The following is a 17,591-nucleotide window of genomic DNA, read 5'->3' as shown; positions in this document are numbered from 1 at the left end:
CCGGCTAAATAACTGAGCAAACGGCTAACATTAAGTAGATCTCGTCCTGCCGATTTTAACATAACTTTGTTGTTCACAATGAAGCATTATCAGGAAAAGAAATAGGGTGCGTCCCCTGGACACGTCGATAGTGAGTTTACCGCGTCCCAAACACATGGGACGTTAGTCTCGAGCTCTGACGGTACCTGAGGTACCTGCGGTACTGTAGAAAAACAATAATTTGTCACGTATTCAGAATTCTGGCGTCGATTTGGTACCAAAGTATCGGTTCTCGTGACATCCCTACTCGCTGTATTTGCATTTTTTGGCACTATGTCCGCCATTTTTGTAGCTTCCTCTTGGATGCTTGCTTACGATCTAGCACCTGGTCGCTACGTTTTTATAGAAACACACCGCCACACACTTCTAGTGGGTCAGAAGTGATGATTGAGAGGGATTCTTTTTGTATGAGTCTATGTATCATTTTTTTAAGAATTCCTTCTGCCTTTAAGTTAATGAGTGATTTTTAAATGAGTACATTTATGATCACCTTCTACCCAGCGTGGTCCGCTACAAACAGACAGATGTTACATGCGAGGTGAGGAAGAGAGCGGCCGGCTGTAAAGGCCATTCCCTCCTCACCGTCACACACCAACAACTCCTTCTGAGTTCGATAGAGTTCCTACACTGACATTCACAACACCACATGCTCTATCCTTCACTCAAACACACACACACGGCTGTACAAAGAGAATTCCCTGCATGTTCTTCTCAGTCCCTCATCAACTCTTCTCCACTCCCTCTCTGGTCTCTGTGCAGCTATGAAACTTTATACGAGGGAACGCAAGCTCACGACACACACACACACACACACACGTGAGAACACACACACCGCACACAGAACAGCCACATCTGCACTACACGATTTCCACATGATTCCCACATCGTAATTAGATCAGAAGTTTACACGGATAGCTTCATAGCCACAGTGGGCCACTTTGCCTCCACTCCTGAGTTTCACAAACACACACACACACATTCCTCCATTGTGATTCAGGACAATTGTCGCTTTCTCTAGAAATTGTTAAATTGGTACAAATGATAAATACGTTAAAGCTCAAACAAAGTCTGGATGCCACAAGCTACACACTGCTTCAATTCTGCAGAAAAAGAGATATTCCTCTGTGTTCATCTGTGTGTGTGTGTTCATTGTGATTCGGCCTTCTCACGGTCACAAACGTTTGACTCTCTCTCCGCCATGCACTGAATCTGTGCCTCCGTAAATTCAATTCATCGTCGTGTTTGAAAGACGTCGTTAAAAACCATAAAATTTCACTCCACCGTTTTACGATCCGAATTGCCTAATTCAATCAGTGTAATGAGTCACGTGGGCCTCAGTGACACACAAACACACACAGAATGGCATTCAATTTCCAAACACACATGACACTAACAAAGTCCGTTACCTGAGGAAATCAATCTTCCAGTTCCAGTCGGGAACTATTCAACTCTGACAGCTCTCTGCTGGATTTACTCTCACCTGATGTTTGGAGTTACAAAGGTGTGTACACACCGAATCAATAGGTGATTAATCGAGTGCTCCAGGGATGACGTGTTTTTGTAGGCCAACCAGGAAGTTAGCATCGCCCCCGGTTCCCTCGACAAAAAGCCAATGGGATTTTTCCATTGAGTTTTGGATTGTTGCAGAAAATAAGCTCTGTGGCAAACGTTTATGATACTTACACATTTGGTTCAGCAAGATAATCCTCACAAATGAACGCGGCTTTTATGATTTTTGAAGTGTGAATGCAATCACCAGAAGTAAAAAGCTAACGTTAGACTATAAACGAACTACACCGCGGTCGCATGAGCGCGAGTATACACAGCGAGGCCATAAAGGCGGACGAGTTGGCGTGATGACGGTTAGTAGTTTAATTTCGCCAATTGTTATCAACCACCTTAAAAGGCTTCAAAATTCATGAGTGGGGGATTTATTGATGTATTTTATGTCGTAGAACAAAACGTTAAAATCTCTTAAGCTGGTGTTCGGAAGTGCTAAAATGCTAACTCATTTCCCTGTTTTAGGACTCATTCCTGTAGCACTCTATTGATACAGTCTATAACCCAACCCAGTTCCCACCCTTTTTGGTTTGTGCCCCCTTAAAGGGACAGTTTGGGTGTTTTGAAGCGGGGTTGTATGACGACCTGATCCCTATCCCTTTAAAACAAATCAACTTCTATTTGCAATCCCTCATCACAGCGTGTAGTTTAGATTTGAGCTCGGAGAAGTCCAAAAGCTTAAAGAGTGATTTTTCCTTCATTGCTGGTTCAATTAGAAAGATTTTCAGAGGCCTCAAGATCTAAAGTATCCATCATTTCACAAGAAAACAGTAAATATTAAGTACTGTAATGTCTGAATGTCTGAAATGAGCTCCGTGGTAACAAGATTAACTGGAGTGAGTCCAACAGGGCGAGCGTCCGGCTGCGTAGCGGTGGAGCAGAGGATCGATCAGACCGTACTAATGGATTAGGGAAGGTCCAGCTCGATGCTCTGATATCTGTCAGCTGCTTCCATGTGTCTCCTTAAATAAGTAACGCAGCGCAGATCGATATGCGGCGATCAGGCCTCGCTGAACATTCAACTGGCCAGAGATCAATAACACTTAGCATCCTCTCTCCCAACCCCTAACTAGCTTAATGTGACAGAGGAAGACTGATGGGTTGGAGACAGAGCGTCAACACACACACAAACACAACTGCACACCTCTCAGAGAGGCTTAGGAAGTGTCAAACAAAGGGGACGGCATCTGCTTTTCTGCTCTACGAGTGAGCGGGGGAAAAGAAAGACCCTCACACTGACATTTCACATCCAAGTGTAAAAGAGGAGCGGTGAAGATCTCCTCCACTTGACAAACTGACATGCTCTGCAGGAAAAATACTCCTGTCTGGCTCCGCTGCCAAGACTTCCCCTCCAGCCAAACGCCGTCTGGTGCCAGAAGTCACTCAAGCATATTTGTGCACGGGGCACACACCACGCAGAGCGCCTCGCTCTGCCGCTGCATCAGAAATACTACCCCGCCTGGACCAGTGACCCATTCACTGTTTCACTGGGTGATGATGGGATCCATATGGACCCACTTATATTTTTTCTTACTATTCTGGACTAGTTGCAGGAAAACTCTGCCTGAGCACACTTGTACCTTTCTGGCGAAATTCAGAAGTCCTGCTTTTACTCAAATTTGCAGCAGAGAGCTGCCAAACACAACCAGTCTTGACTGAGTGTTGGGACTTTAAGGCATTGCTCAAGGGGAGATTTTCTTTAGAGCTGCAATGATTGATTGATTAGTTGTCAACTATTAAATTAATCACTAACTATTTTGATAATTGATTAATCAGTCGGAGTAATTTTTAAGGGAAAAAGTCAAAATTCCAGCTTCTTAAATGTGAATTTTTTCTGGTTTCTTTACTCCTCTATGACAGTAAACTGAATATCTTTGAGTTGTGGACAAAACAAGACATTTGAGAATGTCATCTTGGGATTTGAGAAACACTGATTGACATTTTTCACCATTTTCTGACATGTTATAGACCAAACAACTAATCATTTAATCAAGAAAATAATTAACAGATTAATCAACAATGAAAATAATCATTAGTTGCAGACCTACTATTCTTTAGAACCACATTTGCAAGCTAATTCAACCTGCAACTTCCAGTTTGAATTTTTTTTAAATTACAGAATATCTTTAAAACCAAAATTGCATTAGTACAAATTAAATATACATATATAAATATTTGTATCAAAATTTTAAATACAGCAGTCTGAGTATCCAACCTTAACACTGGTTTGGTACTGACCAAAATGTGTCTGTAGAGTCCCAAAAAACTGTCATGTACTGAAAGTTAATATCAAACGTCTGGTCAGATTTGTAATCTTATGTACTTATTTTTTGATCAGACTCTTTTTTTTAAAGATTTTAAGACTATTTTAGACTAACATCTTGTACAGATGCTTGTGTAGGGGTTTGTCTACTTCTATATGAAAAGAAAAAATGAAAAAAAATATGTTTACATTAATCAAAGAAAGTTAAAATTTAAAAAAGTACCTTTTAGTAACCTCCAATAAAAAGCCGACAAATCCTACGCCGGGTTCTCTAATCAGTTCCGACAAATGTTTTGAAATCAGAGACAAAAGTTTGTATTACAATCTTTTAGAAAAACAGAACTCTCTGTCCAACTTCATCGGCATCACCAACGGGGCATTCATCGATTTCTACTTGATCACGGAGACAAAGTAAACTAAGAGCAGACGCATGGATCACGTCAGAGCCGGTAAACGGGATTCTGTTTGATCGAGTTTCAAATTGGACCAATTCAGACTCTGAATTTCAGAGTCAATAAATCTTAAGTAAGGTAAGTCAGGGTGAGATAGAAGCAAAGAGAGAAGGAGAGAGAGAGAGGAGGACAACATAGTAAGACGAGGATTGCCAACTCACTGCATCCGTCCTCGTCGCTGTGGTCCCCGCAGTCGTTGTCTCCGTCACACTGCCACTGAGCCGGGATGCAGGTACACTCCCCGAACGCACTGACCGCACACGTGAAGTGGTTCCTCCCACACGAGCACTCAGCGCTGCCCTGGACTCCTGAACACAGAGAGGTAAGAGAAGGTTAGAGATGATGCTTACTGACCTTGTTTTGTTACTGGAATTCATATAATAAGCAAGTAGTGATTCTGCAAGTTATACATATCTGGCTCATTTTCTCATCAGTTACTCATCACTGGTAGTTCTGTGTGTTCCCGGGACAAAACCCAGAAAATTCGGGCTGTCCCGAATACCATTTTTTGGGCTTCGAAGCTTCGGTGAGTAAATATTCGAAGGTATTCAAAGCTTCAGTACAGCGCCGCTGCCACACTACTGTACACACACACACACCTCTGCACACAACAAACAGTGATATCCGTCTGAGAATAACTGATAATAATTAATGATGAATAATGAATAATGTTGTTGGATTATTCCTTATTTCGTGGGCTATTTGGGGATTTATACATTATTATTACATATATACATATATATATATATATGTATATATTTAAAAAAAACTAAAACGAAGCATTCGAATACTGATTCTGAGGTTGATTACCATGGCGACGGTCAGCTCTACCAGAAATCCAGTGGAATATTAAAATTGACTTTACCCATGTGAGTTATTGCTTTTTTTTTTTTTTTTTTTTTTTTTACTATGATATGATATATTCGTCCTCCTTAAAAGGGACATATCATGAAAAACTGACTTTTTCGGTGCTTGTGCACATCCATCTAGTTATCTGGAGTTCCTACCAACCCACAAACTGTGAACTAAGACCTCCCAGTCAGTTTTTTGTGGGCTGCTTTAGATCAGAAAACATGTGATTCAACAAGCCATTCAGATCTGGCTCCCCCTTCCTATGTCACATGTGGGCTCATTAGAATATACCGTCCACAGCTTGAGAACTACCTTTACAAAAGGTGCACCATATTTTTCTCGTAAGCCAATCAGAGCAGACTGGGCTTTTTCAGGAGGGGGTGTTCTTAAAGAGACAGGCGCTAAAAACGAGGCGTTTCAGACAGAGGGTGAATACAGGTATATTCAGACAGACCGGATGAGAAAAATAATGTGTTTTTTGAGCATTAAAGCATGTAAACATGTTCTAGTAGAAACCCAAAATACAAGTATGGACCTGTAACTACTCCCTACTTACCCATCTGTATGTGTGACAAACGTTTCAGAAAACCACAGCCATGTGTGCGAACATCTGTTTAGAGTACTATAATGTGATTGTCTATTTGATTTATGCCATAGCAGTAAAGATCCACCTGTCTGGGACTCTGTGCAGATTAAAATTAACGTGGTTCCACTTCTCTGAATCACTGCTGCTCACGTCGGAAAGTTTGTCAGTCGTCTCGAAGGCGGTGTTCATGAAAAGGTTCCCCGGATGGAGAAACAACAATAGGATGCTATCAGGGCCTTTGGTACACGGGCTGCTTTACACAGCTACATTCATGTGCTGCTTTCTTTCTTTTAGCTGCATTTGCTGGGCTGCCGTCTGCCGCGCAGCTTCTCTGTCAGCGCTCCAACGAGCTGTGTACTGCAAACTGCGGCCTAATACGCTCCATACAGCCACACACTATGTCACCGTGTAGAAATGAGACTTCACAACCCTTTTGGGGGCCGTAAACATGCACCCATCTTCATATTGTGAATGGCTTTTATTAAATGAATCTCTCTCTGTCAGAACATAAACATGTGTGTTGAATGTGTCACAGAGAGAGACGGTATTACGACCGTGAGTACAGCTGTGCTCGTGTAGCTTCGGGGAGTTTTAGCCTCTCAGGGTCGGGAGGTTTTATAAATCGGTGTAAATTTGCATGTGTGAACGCGTACTGTGGTGTTTCCAGCTGAGACGCTTTGTGAGAAGAAGGACAAGCGTCTTTTAAAAGCATCAATTTATACATTTATTTAGTGGATTTTTCGCATGAAGGTTCTTTCTCGTCCTCGAAAAAATAACCGATATGACAGTGTTGGTGGACTGACACCCATCGGTATAATGATTAATGAAGTGATTAATTAAAAAAAAAAAATTATAATTTAGTCAATTTACCTGTCGGACAGAAAACAAAGGTGTCACTCGAAACACAGATACAAGCACAATGGCACAATATTTCTATTCATTTCCAAGGTGTAACATTATCAGCGTGCTATTAGTGAGGGTATAAATATATATATATATATATATTAAAATAAAATTATTTTGTGTCGACTATTTGATGTAATTATTCTAGTTATGCGTGTAGCTGTTAAAATGCACCTTTCTCTTAATATTCTGTTGCAAACTTAAACAACTTTCTCCGGAGCTACGTAACATCCGGTTGTAAATTCCGTCAGAGGACAGCAAAAAGTGAAAATATTTTAACTTTGGACAGCAATGCCGTCTCCCTTTACTAGGGGGTGGGAATCAACAGAGTCCCCATGATACGATATTATCACGAAACTTAAGTCACGGTACGATCTTATTGCGATTTAAAAAAAAGATTGTGATATGCAAAATGCATCCGTTTTATCTAATGAGATCCAATTTGCACTCTGTTCATCTCAGAGTTTTCATTCACATATCTTGAGGTCAGAGGTCAAGGGACCCCTTGGTCAAGCCAGTTTTTCTTCACCAAAATGTTGCGTATTTTTTCGGCATTATTTAGCGTTCATCCCAACAAGCTAGAATAACATGGTTGGTACTACTAACAATCAATTCCTTAGGTTTTCTAGTTTCATATGATGCCAAGAACTTCACTCTAGCTTTCAGACTAGCGGCCGTCGGATTGTTAAGAGGTTAATACTTTATAATAAAAGATTGATACTTGAAGTCCGTCTATTGATACACTATAACTATGCAAAATATTGCGATACTATGCTGTATCGATTTTTACCCCCACCCCTAGCAATTACTGTTGTTTTCTCTGCCGACATCACCTAATGTTACCGTCCTTCTCTCGTCCACAAACATGATATCCGGTTTGCCCTCTGCCTGATTCCATATGAAAGCAGCAAGTTTAATTTTGTGTAAACTGATGAGATATGGTCTACTTTCATTTATTGTCAACATAAATTCTTTAATACTGCCCTGATGTGTAATCACTCACTGACTGCTCAAACAAAGCAATGTCTTATTTGTTGCACCTGTCCATGAGTTGTGAGCAGTTAGCTAAAGACTCACTCATTTTTACTTCTCTCCTTAAGCTGCCTTCACATGAGCTCTTCACTCACTGTGAGGTATAGTATGCAGAGACTTGCAGACACAACAGGTAAAAGATCTCCCCAAAAAGAGCGCAAGGGACGCCATTCGCTGTTTCGAGGCAACAACAACGGTTGCGGTTTTTATCTAATTGGTTGCGCTTTTGAAAAGGTCATCAGCAACCGAGCTCAAAGTTGAAATAATCAGAACTTTTTAGCGCAGCGCTCTGTGGCGATTTTGAGCATAGAAGAACAATGGCACAGCCAGAGCAGAGCGATTTTACACCGCTGTGTGGAGGCTTTAGAGGCCCTAAGAAATAAATCCAGTAAATCGTAAGACAAGAGCAAAGATTAGAGCTAAGTCTAGGGGGAAAAAAACAAAAACGTTTTTACAGCCATCCACAAAATGGAGAGAGGGCTTTTTACTGCCTTGACCTTGGACTCCCGCTCAGGGACTTCTAAACAGCAGGAGCTTTAGCCAAAGAGGAAATTATGAATCTATGAAACATTTTTCAATCTCTCTCTACTGCAACTCAACCATATATTGCATTACATCAACAAGAAATATATATTAATTCTGTTCTATATCCCATAACACGTTACTTACTGGCCCTTTAATGTGGCCCATTTCGCTGACAGTATGCATATGTACACAGACAAACATCCCAAAATACATCGTCAAACACACAAACGCACACACAGGATCCATGCGTTCTGTACACTCTGCTCCGATTTCCCTCCACAGCAGAGATAAAACTCAGAGTCACCACATTCTCAGGCGCATCACAGCGAATCACGAGCAGGAGAGGAAATAAATAAAGGTTCCCCATTTTGCTCCCACTTTGAAGCCCATTAATGACCATCTGTGTGTGTGTGTATGTGAGTCTGTTTTGCTCAAACTGGCCTGCCGCAACAAACTCAGAGTTTCTTGGAACGCGCATGTGTGTATCAGTGTGTGTGTGTGTGTGGTTCCTGGCCTCCTCACAAAGGCATCAGTCAACCCAGGAGGGCCTGGCAGAGAGAGCTCAGTAACCTTCAGATCCCTCCCACAGCACTAAATTAATGGCCTCTTTCTTTTCATTTCCCTCTCCGTCTCCTCATTCTTGTCTTCCCACCATCCCCTCGTCACACTTCCCCTTCAGCTGCCTCCCTTCTTTTCTCCTCTTTCCTCACTTTTTTTCCCCTCTCTCTCTCTCCCCCCCTCGTCACCCTCGCTTCGAGAACTCGCCGCTATAACAGGAGGGGAAACGGGGATGATGGCGTCATCCAAGTCTTCCCGTCTGCAAAGTTGTCTTTCTAATATTCTTGAGCGGTCTATAGTTCCTACGGTGTTCAGACCCCGAGGGGGAGAAACGCCAATTTTTACCCCCCGAGACACAGACAGGTACAGACTAAGGCCTGAAAATCCCACGACTAATTCCTGAGACTACAACATAGATTAACACTGCAGTGTTGTGAGTTATGCTGGATTTGTAACTTTAAGCATATGTGTGTTTTATTCAGATGTGCATGTGTGTGCGTGTGTGTGTGTGTGTGCGGGTTTTCGACGAGCTAAATTAGAGTCCGTGAGCTGGAGCAGAAGTTGTGTCAACACGAAGCCACATCACAGGCCGTGCATTTGTCAAACATGCTTTAAAAAGCAGAGGCCGCTGGCTCCGACAAGAGCCAAAGAAACCGCCGTACGAACTGTGCTGCTGCACGTGCATGTGAATGTACCATAACTGAGAATAGGAATAGGCAATGTGACAATAACTATATGGCAAGATGAAGTAGGGCTGGACGATATATCGCTATTATATCGATATTGTGATACGAGACCAGATAACGTCTTAGATATCAGAATATCGCATAATGGTGTAAGTGTTGTCTTTCCCAGGTTTTAATAATAAAGTGATGTTATTTTCTAAACTTAGCAGACTGTTCTAGCTGTTCTATTATTTGGCTTTACCCACTTATTCATTATATCCACATTACTGATAATTATTTTATAAATATTTTGTGAAAGCACCAACGGTCAACCCTATAAATATCCATATCAAGGTATATGGTACAAAAAAATATTGTGTTAATTGATTTTCTTCCATATCACCCAGCCCTAAGATGAAGTATTTTGCATTTGTTATCATTTTTGGTATACTGTTTTCTGGTTGTATCCATTTCTTTAATATTTCTGGTTGTATCATCAGACCATTGTGGGAAGTGTTGCAAATGAAGAAGCAGGACTGTTATTTTGTCTATTAAATGCTTTCTCAAAATACTTTTCCAAAAAGATCTACTAAAATTTTACAAAATATGTCACTAATGCAATATGAAAATGACATTGATGTGACAGAAGATTGTATCCATAAGTCTTTCAGGATGCTCTTGGAGAGTTACGAGTTGTACCAATTCACCGAAAGTAATGCAAACACGAGGCAAAAGTGAGCATGGCTAACATTCCCCCCGCTCACTGCTTGACCCCTGCTAAAGTAGGGCCAAAGGTTTTGCCCTTTTGGAGAAATTTAAAAAATTTTGAGCACCATGAACTTCTAACCCCCAAAATGGACAACTAGACCAGACTGTCAACCATCATACCAAATTTGAAGCTCCTAAGTTAAATAGTTTTCGAGTTCTGCTCCGGAAAAAACAAAAGTGTGACACGTGAACGGACGGAAGGACGGACACGCGGAACGCTATATACCCCCGACTACGTTGTCGCGGGGATATAATTAGTCTCATACAAACATAGTCTTGTAACCCTGCCACCAAAAATAATCACAACTCCTAACTCCTTGGATCAAGGAGGACAAAAAGATCCTGATGAGACTGATGATGACGAGTGAAAGATCAACACGCACATTAGTTTAAAAATCAAGTATGAATGTGTCACAACCGGCAGATCAAGGATTTATACTGACAGCTACTGAAGAAGTAAAAACAGAATCATCACCACTCATTACATTGTTATGTAAGAGTCCATACAAACACACACACCATGCAGTAGCAGCCAGGCATGGCAGCCCTGCCTGCGCTTTCAAGAGCGCCAGCATGACAAGCCTCTGATGCATCGCAGATCACATGCCGGGCTGTGTTGTAGAGACAGCGGATCACTTTGAGCTGTAGTGCAAGTTAGGCGACAACACATCATTCAGTCTATTAGAGGGTGTTTAAGTGGAGCGGCTACAACCTGAGCAGTTAATTGATCTTAAACAAGATTTCCTTTTAACTGCCTGAAAAGCTGAGTTGAGAAGAAACTGAACACAGGCAGCAGCAACAGAGGGGCAAAGTGCTGCCAAAGTAGAACAGTACAACTTTTCTGAAGTTGTCGTGCTTCTTCTATAGCTGCCTTTCACAACAAAAGCCTTCCAGCCAAGAGAATGTGTTGTTAAGGTGCCACGGGAACCGTCAGTGGCAGAACTTTAGCATAGATAAGCATTAATCAAGTGGTCTAAAGCTACAAGTAGACATTTTTAAGCCACATTTCTATCAGCGGATTAGTTTGACACAGTGAAAATGTTAAGCGAAGAGCTGCAGGTGCGTGCTGCAACTTGGGTGAATATTTAAAAGGGAACTATTATGCGTTTGTGCTTTTCCTCTTTCCTTTAGTGTGTTATATCGTTTTTTTTATGCATGGGAAAGGTTTGCAAAGTTACAAAGCCCAAAGTCCACTCCAAAGGGAGTTACTCTCCCCCCACAGAAACACTGCTCCCGAACTGCCTGAAACGCCTTGATTGAAGTCCCGCCTTTTCTTCCGTAACGTGGTGATGTCACCAAGTAACCTTTGCATAATACCTGTCTAACAGCTAGTTTGTTACGGCCTCAAACAAAGCTAGAGCTGGAGCGGAGTCCAAGGAGTTTGATTCGGTTGACCGAATGGGCCAGCTGACCAATCAGAGCAGACTGGTCTTTTTCGGACGGGGCAGGAGCTCAAACAGAGCATTTCAGACAGAGGGTGATAAGAGGTGCTGTAACACAGCCGGTATGAGAAAAATAAAGAGTTTTTTGAACATTAAAGCATGTAAATATGTTCTGGTAGAAACCCAAAATACAAATATTCACTTGAAAATAAGCATAACAGGTCCTCTTTAATATATACAAGTAAGGTGAACACTGCCTGTTCTACCTGCGCCTCTGCTTTTAGCGCCTGTAACGTTGCAAGGATTATAAGAAAAGGATGAGTCAGTCAGCGGCCTCGTACAAATATTCATAAGAAGGTAACACTTCCAATTTTGTTTGTAGATTTGAGAAGTTGAAACTTGATTGTCAGCGTACCAAACCCACAAACAACCAAGTGAGAAAAGCTTCTATTTCAATCCAATAACAGGTGATGCAGGCTGACGCGATGAACCCACTCTTGAGGCCAACAGTGAGACAGACAGACAGACAACTAAATTATCACGTCGCCTGCTGCTGCCAGAGGCCGGTGTGTGAGTCAGAAAGAACCTCCAGTAGAGAAAAAGAAAACAGAGACCACCAAAGATCCTCTGCTGCTGGTTACTACCGCCTGAAACTGTCTAAACAGGCCTGGTGTGGAACAAGACAGGTGGTCCCCCAAAAGGTAAACAGAGATGATCCCGCAAACCAACCGGGACACCACGTCTCAACCTGACCCCACCTACAGCAGCCTGCGTTCACCAACCCAACCGAGCCGGAAGCCGCCACGTCGTACGGGAGTCTCAGATCTAACCAGGTGGCATTCAACCTCCATTTCACCAATTCACAATTTGCTGCTGTTAAATAGTGAAATGACGAGTGTGAAGAGTTGAGGGGAGAGCAGTGGGGCCAAAACACACAATGGTAACTCAGCCCTGCAGAGAGCGGGTGGCCACACGCTTTGAACGATGTCAAAAGGCTGCCAGTTAATTAGGCGTGGACCTCCCCGGAGACTACCTGGAGGGTCGGAGCTTTCGTCTTTCTTTCAGCGTGCGAGTGCGCCGCTATAAAAAGTGATAAGCGGGAAATTGGGGGGCGGAGGGGAAATGAGTCGTCTGACAATGTGAAGGGGTAAGACAGGAGCACGGACGGAATGAGTCAAGCCTTTTGTCCCGTCCTCTGTCTCCCTGCCACCCGTCCGCCGCTGGTGTCGAGCTGTAAAGGCGTCGCCTCGGAGAGACAGCTGCGTCTCAGCGTGTCGGCAACTGTTCAGCCCGAACCGTCCCAAACCAGCTGCATTCAGCTGCGCCGCACGGCGTCGCGCAGCTCTGCACAATGAGAATGGACACAACTGGCGCCCCACCTCGCTGTCAGGCAACAGTGTTCATCCTTCGTCACGTGTCGCCTTGCGAGACCGCTGACAGAACGAGACGCCCGACTGATCGCCGTGTACAGGACGGCTGTTCACCTGTGAGAACTGTCATTCAGCAGTTCACACTGAACAGAGACGGCTGACTCTGTGTTCAGGCTTTCCTGGTATTAAGATAATGAAAATACTGTTCCAAATAGAAGATAAACACTTTGGCAACACCTGTTTTTAGATAAAGACATTTAAAAAAACAGGTTTTGATATCCTGATATATCTGGATAAAGGCGGCAACTAACGATTATTTTCATTATCGATTAATCTGTCGATTATTTTCTTGATTAATCGATTAGATGTTTGGTCTATAAAATGTCAGAAAGTGCTGAAAAATTTGATCACTGTGTTTCCCAAAGCCCACGATGTTGTCTTCAAATGTCTTGTTTTGTCCACAACTCAAAGATATTCAGTTTACTGTCATAGAGGAGTAAAGAAATCGGAATATATTCACATTTAAGAAGCTGGAATCAAAGAATTTAGACTTTTTTATAGTATATTATCAAGAAGAAATAGTTTTATACAATCAAAGCAAGCAATCTTTTAGCTTATCAGGAAAAAACAAACCTGTCTAATTTTAACGTGACCTCAACTCACACAGCAGATTGTGTCACTTCCATCTTTCGTCTTGTCTGTCACATTGAGATCGAGTCGACATCGACGCTTCATTCATTTGAATAATTGTGAATCTGCATCAGAGGTGAAAGCCAATATCAGAAAGCAAACTGTTTATCTACCAGACTTTTTATGAGAAAGACAAGCTTTGTGTGTTGTGAGGTATGGAAAGCTGTAATAAACAATTTGATTCAGTTTTTTCCTGCTCCGACATGCCAACGGTGGTGGTGGTGGCAGGTTAGCTGTCTTGACGTGCTAACACATCTTAACGTGTCAGAAAACAATTAGGCAAACATGAAGCAACAGTCATTTGGAGTTGTGTTTCTGTCCACATCCAGAAATCTTTCCTTTAGATCTAGAACTTAATGATGGGCCACAGGCCAAAAGCATACACCTGTTGTATTATATTGTTAAGATGCAAAATGGTACTAGGATCCCAAGTTCCCCTAATTGAATATTCTTTTAGATTCTTACATTAACCCCTTAAAACCCACCTGTTGAATACAATTGGGCTCATTTCCAGTAATAACCAATTTATATACTTCCAAGACTGTTTAGGGACCCCGGTACGCAGAAATATAATTTTTGTAGAATAGGTAACACATTTATACTGCATTAAAAAAAAAGCATGCTTTTGCTCAAAACTGCATGTGATTATCATAAAGTGGGCATGTCTGTAAAGGGGAGACTCGTGGGTACCCATAGAACACATTTTCATGGTAGTGGCTAGACGGGAACCAGTAAACTGGGTAAACTCTCGCAATATTGTTAAGATTGACCTTGAATAGTCGAGCAGCGAGTCAAGCGAGAGTTTTTGCAAGTTTTTGTAAGATCGCAGATCAGATTTCGCAATTTTTTAGCTCCCGTCTAGAGACGACCCATTTTGCCAGTTTTTCCTCGCCTAAAGTTAACCTAAATTTGGAGCGTTATTGAGCCTCCTTCCCTACAAGCTAGCATGACATGGTTGGTACCAATGGATTCCTTAGGTTTTTCTATTTTCATGATACAACAGCCAGCTCTCTGAAAGAGAGTAAAGTTGGCAATCCTGGCCGATTGGTCTTTTAAATTAAAAATAATTAAAAATTTAAATTTGAAAAAATTGCTAGAAACATCTGGCGGACCAAATCGAATCTTATGGCGGGACAAATTTGACCCACGGGCCACACTTTAGGTAGCCCTGCTTTAGATGCTCCAGTTTCTTCACCGACTAGTCTGTAACTGAAAAAAAGCTGCCTCCTGCTGCTGCTCAGGAGGTTCCATAAATTAAAACAATGAGCTTAAAGAGGCTAAACAGCTCCATAAAGAGATGGTGATAATTGTCAACGGGTTGATATATACACGTTCGTTGTTGCATTAAATATTGATTGGCGGAGCTTTAATGATTGTAAGTACCATTTTCCCAGGCTCCTGCTCCTTTTTTATCTCCATACTTCTCTCCGTTACAACATATGGGAGCTTTACAGCTGCTCCGACACTCATTCGCTGAATTCCCTGTGGTTGTGCGATGGCTCTGGGTGACGCTGACTCGGCTTCACGGTGCCAAACTGCTCATCCTCCCTGCCCGTTCCCCCCCACCCCCCCTCTCCGTCGGCTCATCTCCACCTACTAATTTGCCCACCGTGGGTCAGGCCGCCCTGATGCGGCGAGCTGGTGACCACAGCAGCACATGTTGAGCTCTGCTGGGAACAAAAAGCGCAAAGGAACAACAACATGCATGAGCAGATGTACACATGTACCACTTTTCAACCGGAGGGGAATTCTAAAAGAAAATCGCTTAAAATATCAGGTTTGCGCACTCGTCTATGTAAACAGAGTATACCAGACAAACAAGTTCAGATTGATGCCAGCTCTTCTAAAGCATTGCTAAAAATCTTCCCGGACAGGCCCGTCATCACGAGCTCATCCCTCTGGTTTGCTCGCTCGCACACGAAACACACACACACGGGAGTGTTTGAAATGTGCAGCAGTTGGTCGGCAGCGGGGTTCTTTTCACGCCTGCTCATCTCAGACTTTCATTAAAACTCCAGTCTTATCACACTGCAGCGCTCAATCACTTTCTTGTGACGTAACTCAGCAGGAGGGGGTGTGTGTGTGTGTGTGTGTGTTGTTGGCTCCCCAACCTGACTGGATGCTTCATTACAGAGCCTCATTTCTGCATGCTCACCAAACGCCAGACATGTACACACACACACAAACACAGAGACACACTCCGCCAAGTCATTGCCTATTAACTAAGTGCAACCCAGAAGCTTGTGGGAGGATACTGTCCTTTATTCCCTTGAAATGAGCGAAAACAACATAATTACACGCTTAGTGATGTATCATCGTCCTGCTGCTGAGGGTTAAAAATAAAGGCCTCCGAGATCAAACGAGGGGGGGGGGGGGGAATGAAAGGATAGTGCTGCTACGGAGCTGTATACAGTACACACACACACACACACACACACACACACATACATACAACACACACAGTGCCATCATCCGCGACCGGCCAGCAGTCTCTCTGAAGTCAGTTCAAAGATAACACTGACTTGGCCGGGGATGAGTGGATGGCTGCTGGACGGGCATGTGGGCTGGCACTGGGGGGGTGGAGGGAGGGGTGGGAGTGGTGGCTACATGCAAGATAGAAAGAGGGAAGAAATGTCCACACAGTGGAGAGAAAACAAATGTTTTAGTGTGTCTTTTCATTTGTTATTTTACTGAAACCAAGTGGAAAAAAATCTGCCAAAAATGTTGAGATAATCCAACATAATCCCCCCCAAATCTTATTTTCTCTGGGCAAAGTGTCAAGATCTCAAAATAAAACATGATTACGCCAACACTGAACAACCCGAGCTGCAGCCTCCGCAAATCTTTACATTTGTTTATCATTTACCGACACTATGTGAACGCAACATGCATGTAAATCTATTTTATCCATTTCGGTGATGCATTTACTGCACAGTACTACAGGACTATGTGCCAAGTTAGATCTATTTGTACGGAACCATGTGCAATATTAAACAAATGCTGTTATTTGCTGAATTGCACTAGAGTTACCTTAAATAAATAATAGAGCTAAAAAGCAATAAATATCATCTAATAATGAAAATCGTGATTCTTTGCTACAGCCGAAGTCTAATCACTTGATCTTTGGACCGAAGCAGATGCATCCAGGAGAATTAAACCAAACCTGTAGCTTTGGGAGATATTTCGCTGACTGGCTTACACCATAGAATGTACTGTATGTAAAAATGGACGATGTGACAGCTCCCTAAAAGTGAAGCCAAAACATCTGGATCACCCCCCTGGTGGCTGGCTGCAGTATAGGTCATAAACCCTGCCACCTCCATGTTAGCGAATGGGTGATGGGCCAAACAAAAAAATAAATAAAAGTACACGTTAAATTTGTTCTAAGATTGCTTCTGTCATTTTAGTTAGTTCTTATCACGCTGGTATATGTTCATCAAAATCTCAAGATGGCAGCTCACGTATTGGGATATTTGGCTTCACTTTTGTATTGTGGGAAGAAGGGAAAACGCTTTGCCCATCTATATATACAGAAGTAAAATGTTCCCGCTTGGCAGACTTTTTAATTGTTTAAAGAAAAAAACACAAATGTAAACTTTTATAGCGGATGACGTCAGTGTTCTTGTTGTGTGTGTTATGCGGTGCAGTCTGTCTGGTCACAGGGCCATGAAGGGGTTAAGGAGGGAGAGGGACGAGCGCGTCGTACTACGTTTCATTTTCCACTACTGTCAGCCCTTTGTCATGACTCGGGCCTCCGCACACTGTACTTATGTGGGTTTGGGACTCAATATGTGTGTGTGTGTGAGTGAACATGTGTGTGTGTACTGTATACAGTATGTGAATGAGGGAAGGACTCTACTATGATCAAAGAGAAAACACATAAAAGATCCATCACCGCTACTTACTCTGTGTGGGACACAGGCTTTAAGGGGTTTAATGACCTAAT

At 42.5% G+C, this 17,591-nt stretch overlaps 1 protein-coding gene across 3 annotated transcripts in view; it reads right to left on the bottom strand.

The window, feature by feature from the left end:
• Positions 1-17,591, bottom strand: part of lrp4 (low density lipoprotein receptor-related protein 4) — a 150,865-nt gene that overhangs the window by 82,322 nt on the left and 50,952 nt on the right. For all 3 annotated transcript variants that reach the window (XM_074622818.1, XM_074622827.1, XM_074622837.1), the window contains exon 2: positions 4,476-4,622. In XM_074622818.1, the coding sequence (XP_074478919.1) occupies positions 4,476-4,622 (147 nt within the window). The remainder of the gene's footprint in view (positions 1-4,475; positions 4,623-17,591) is intronic.

Source organism: Sebastes fasciatus, chromosome 2 (assembly GCF_043250625.1).
Source record: "Sebastes fasciatus isolate fSebFas1 chromosome 2, fSebFas1.pri, whole genome shotgun sequence".
In the NCBI taxonomy this organism is placed as follows: domain Eukaryota; kingdom Metazoa; phylum Chordata; class Actinopteri; order Perciformes; family Sebastidae; genus Sebastes; species Sebastes fasciatus.
Note: the sequence above shows the minus strand (reverse complement) of the source record. Positions and strands in the feature narration are given on the sequence as shown.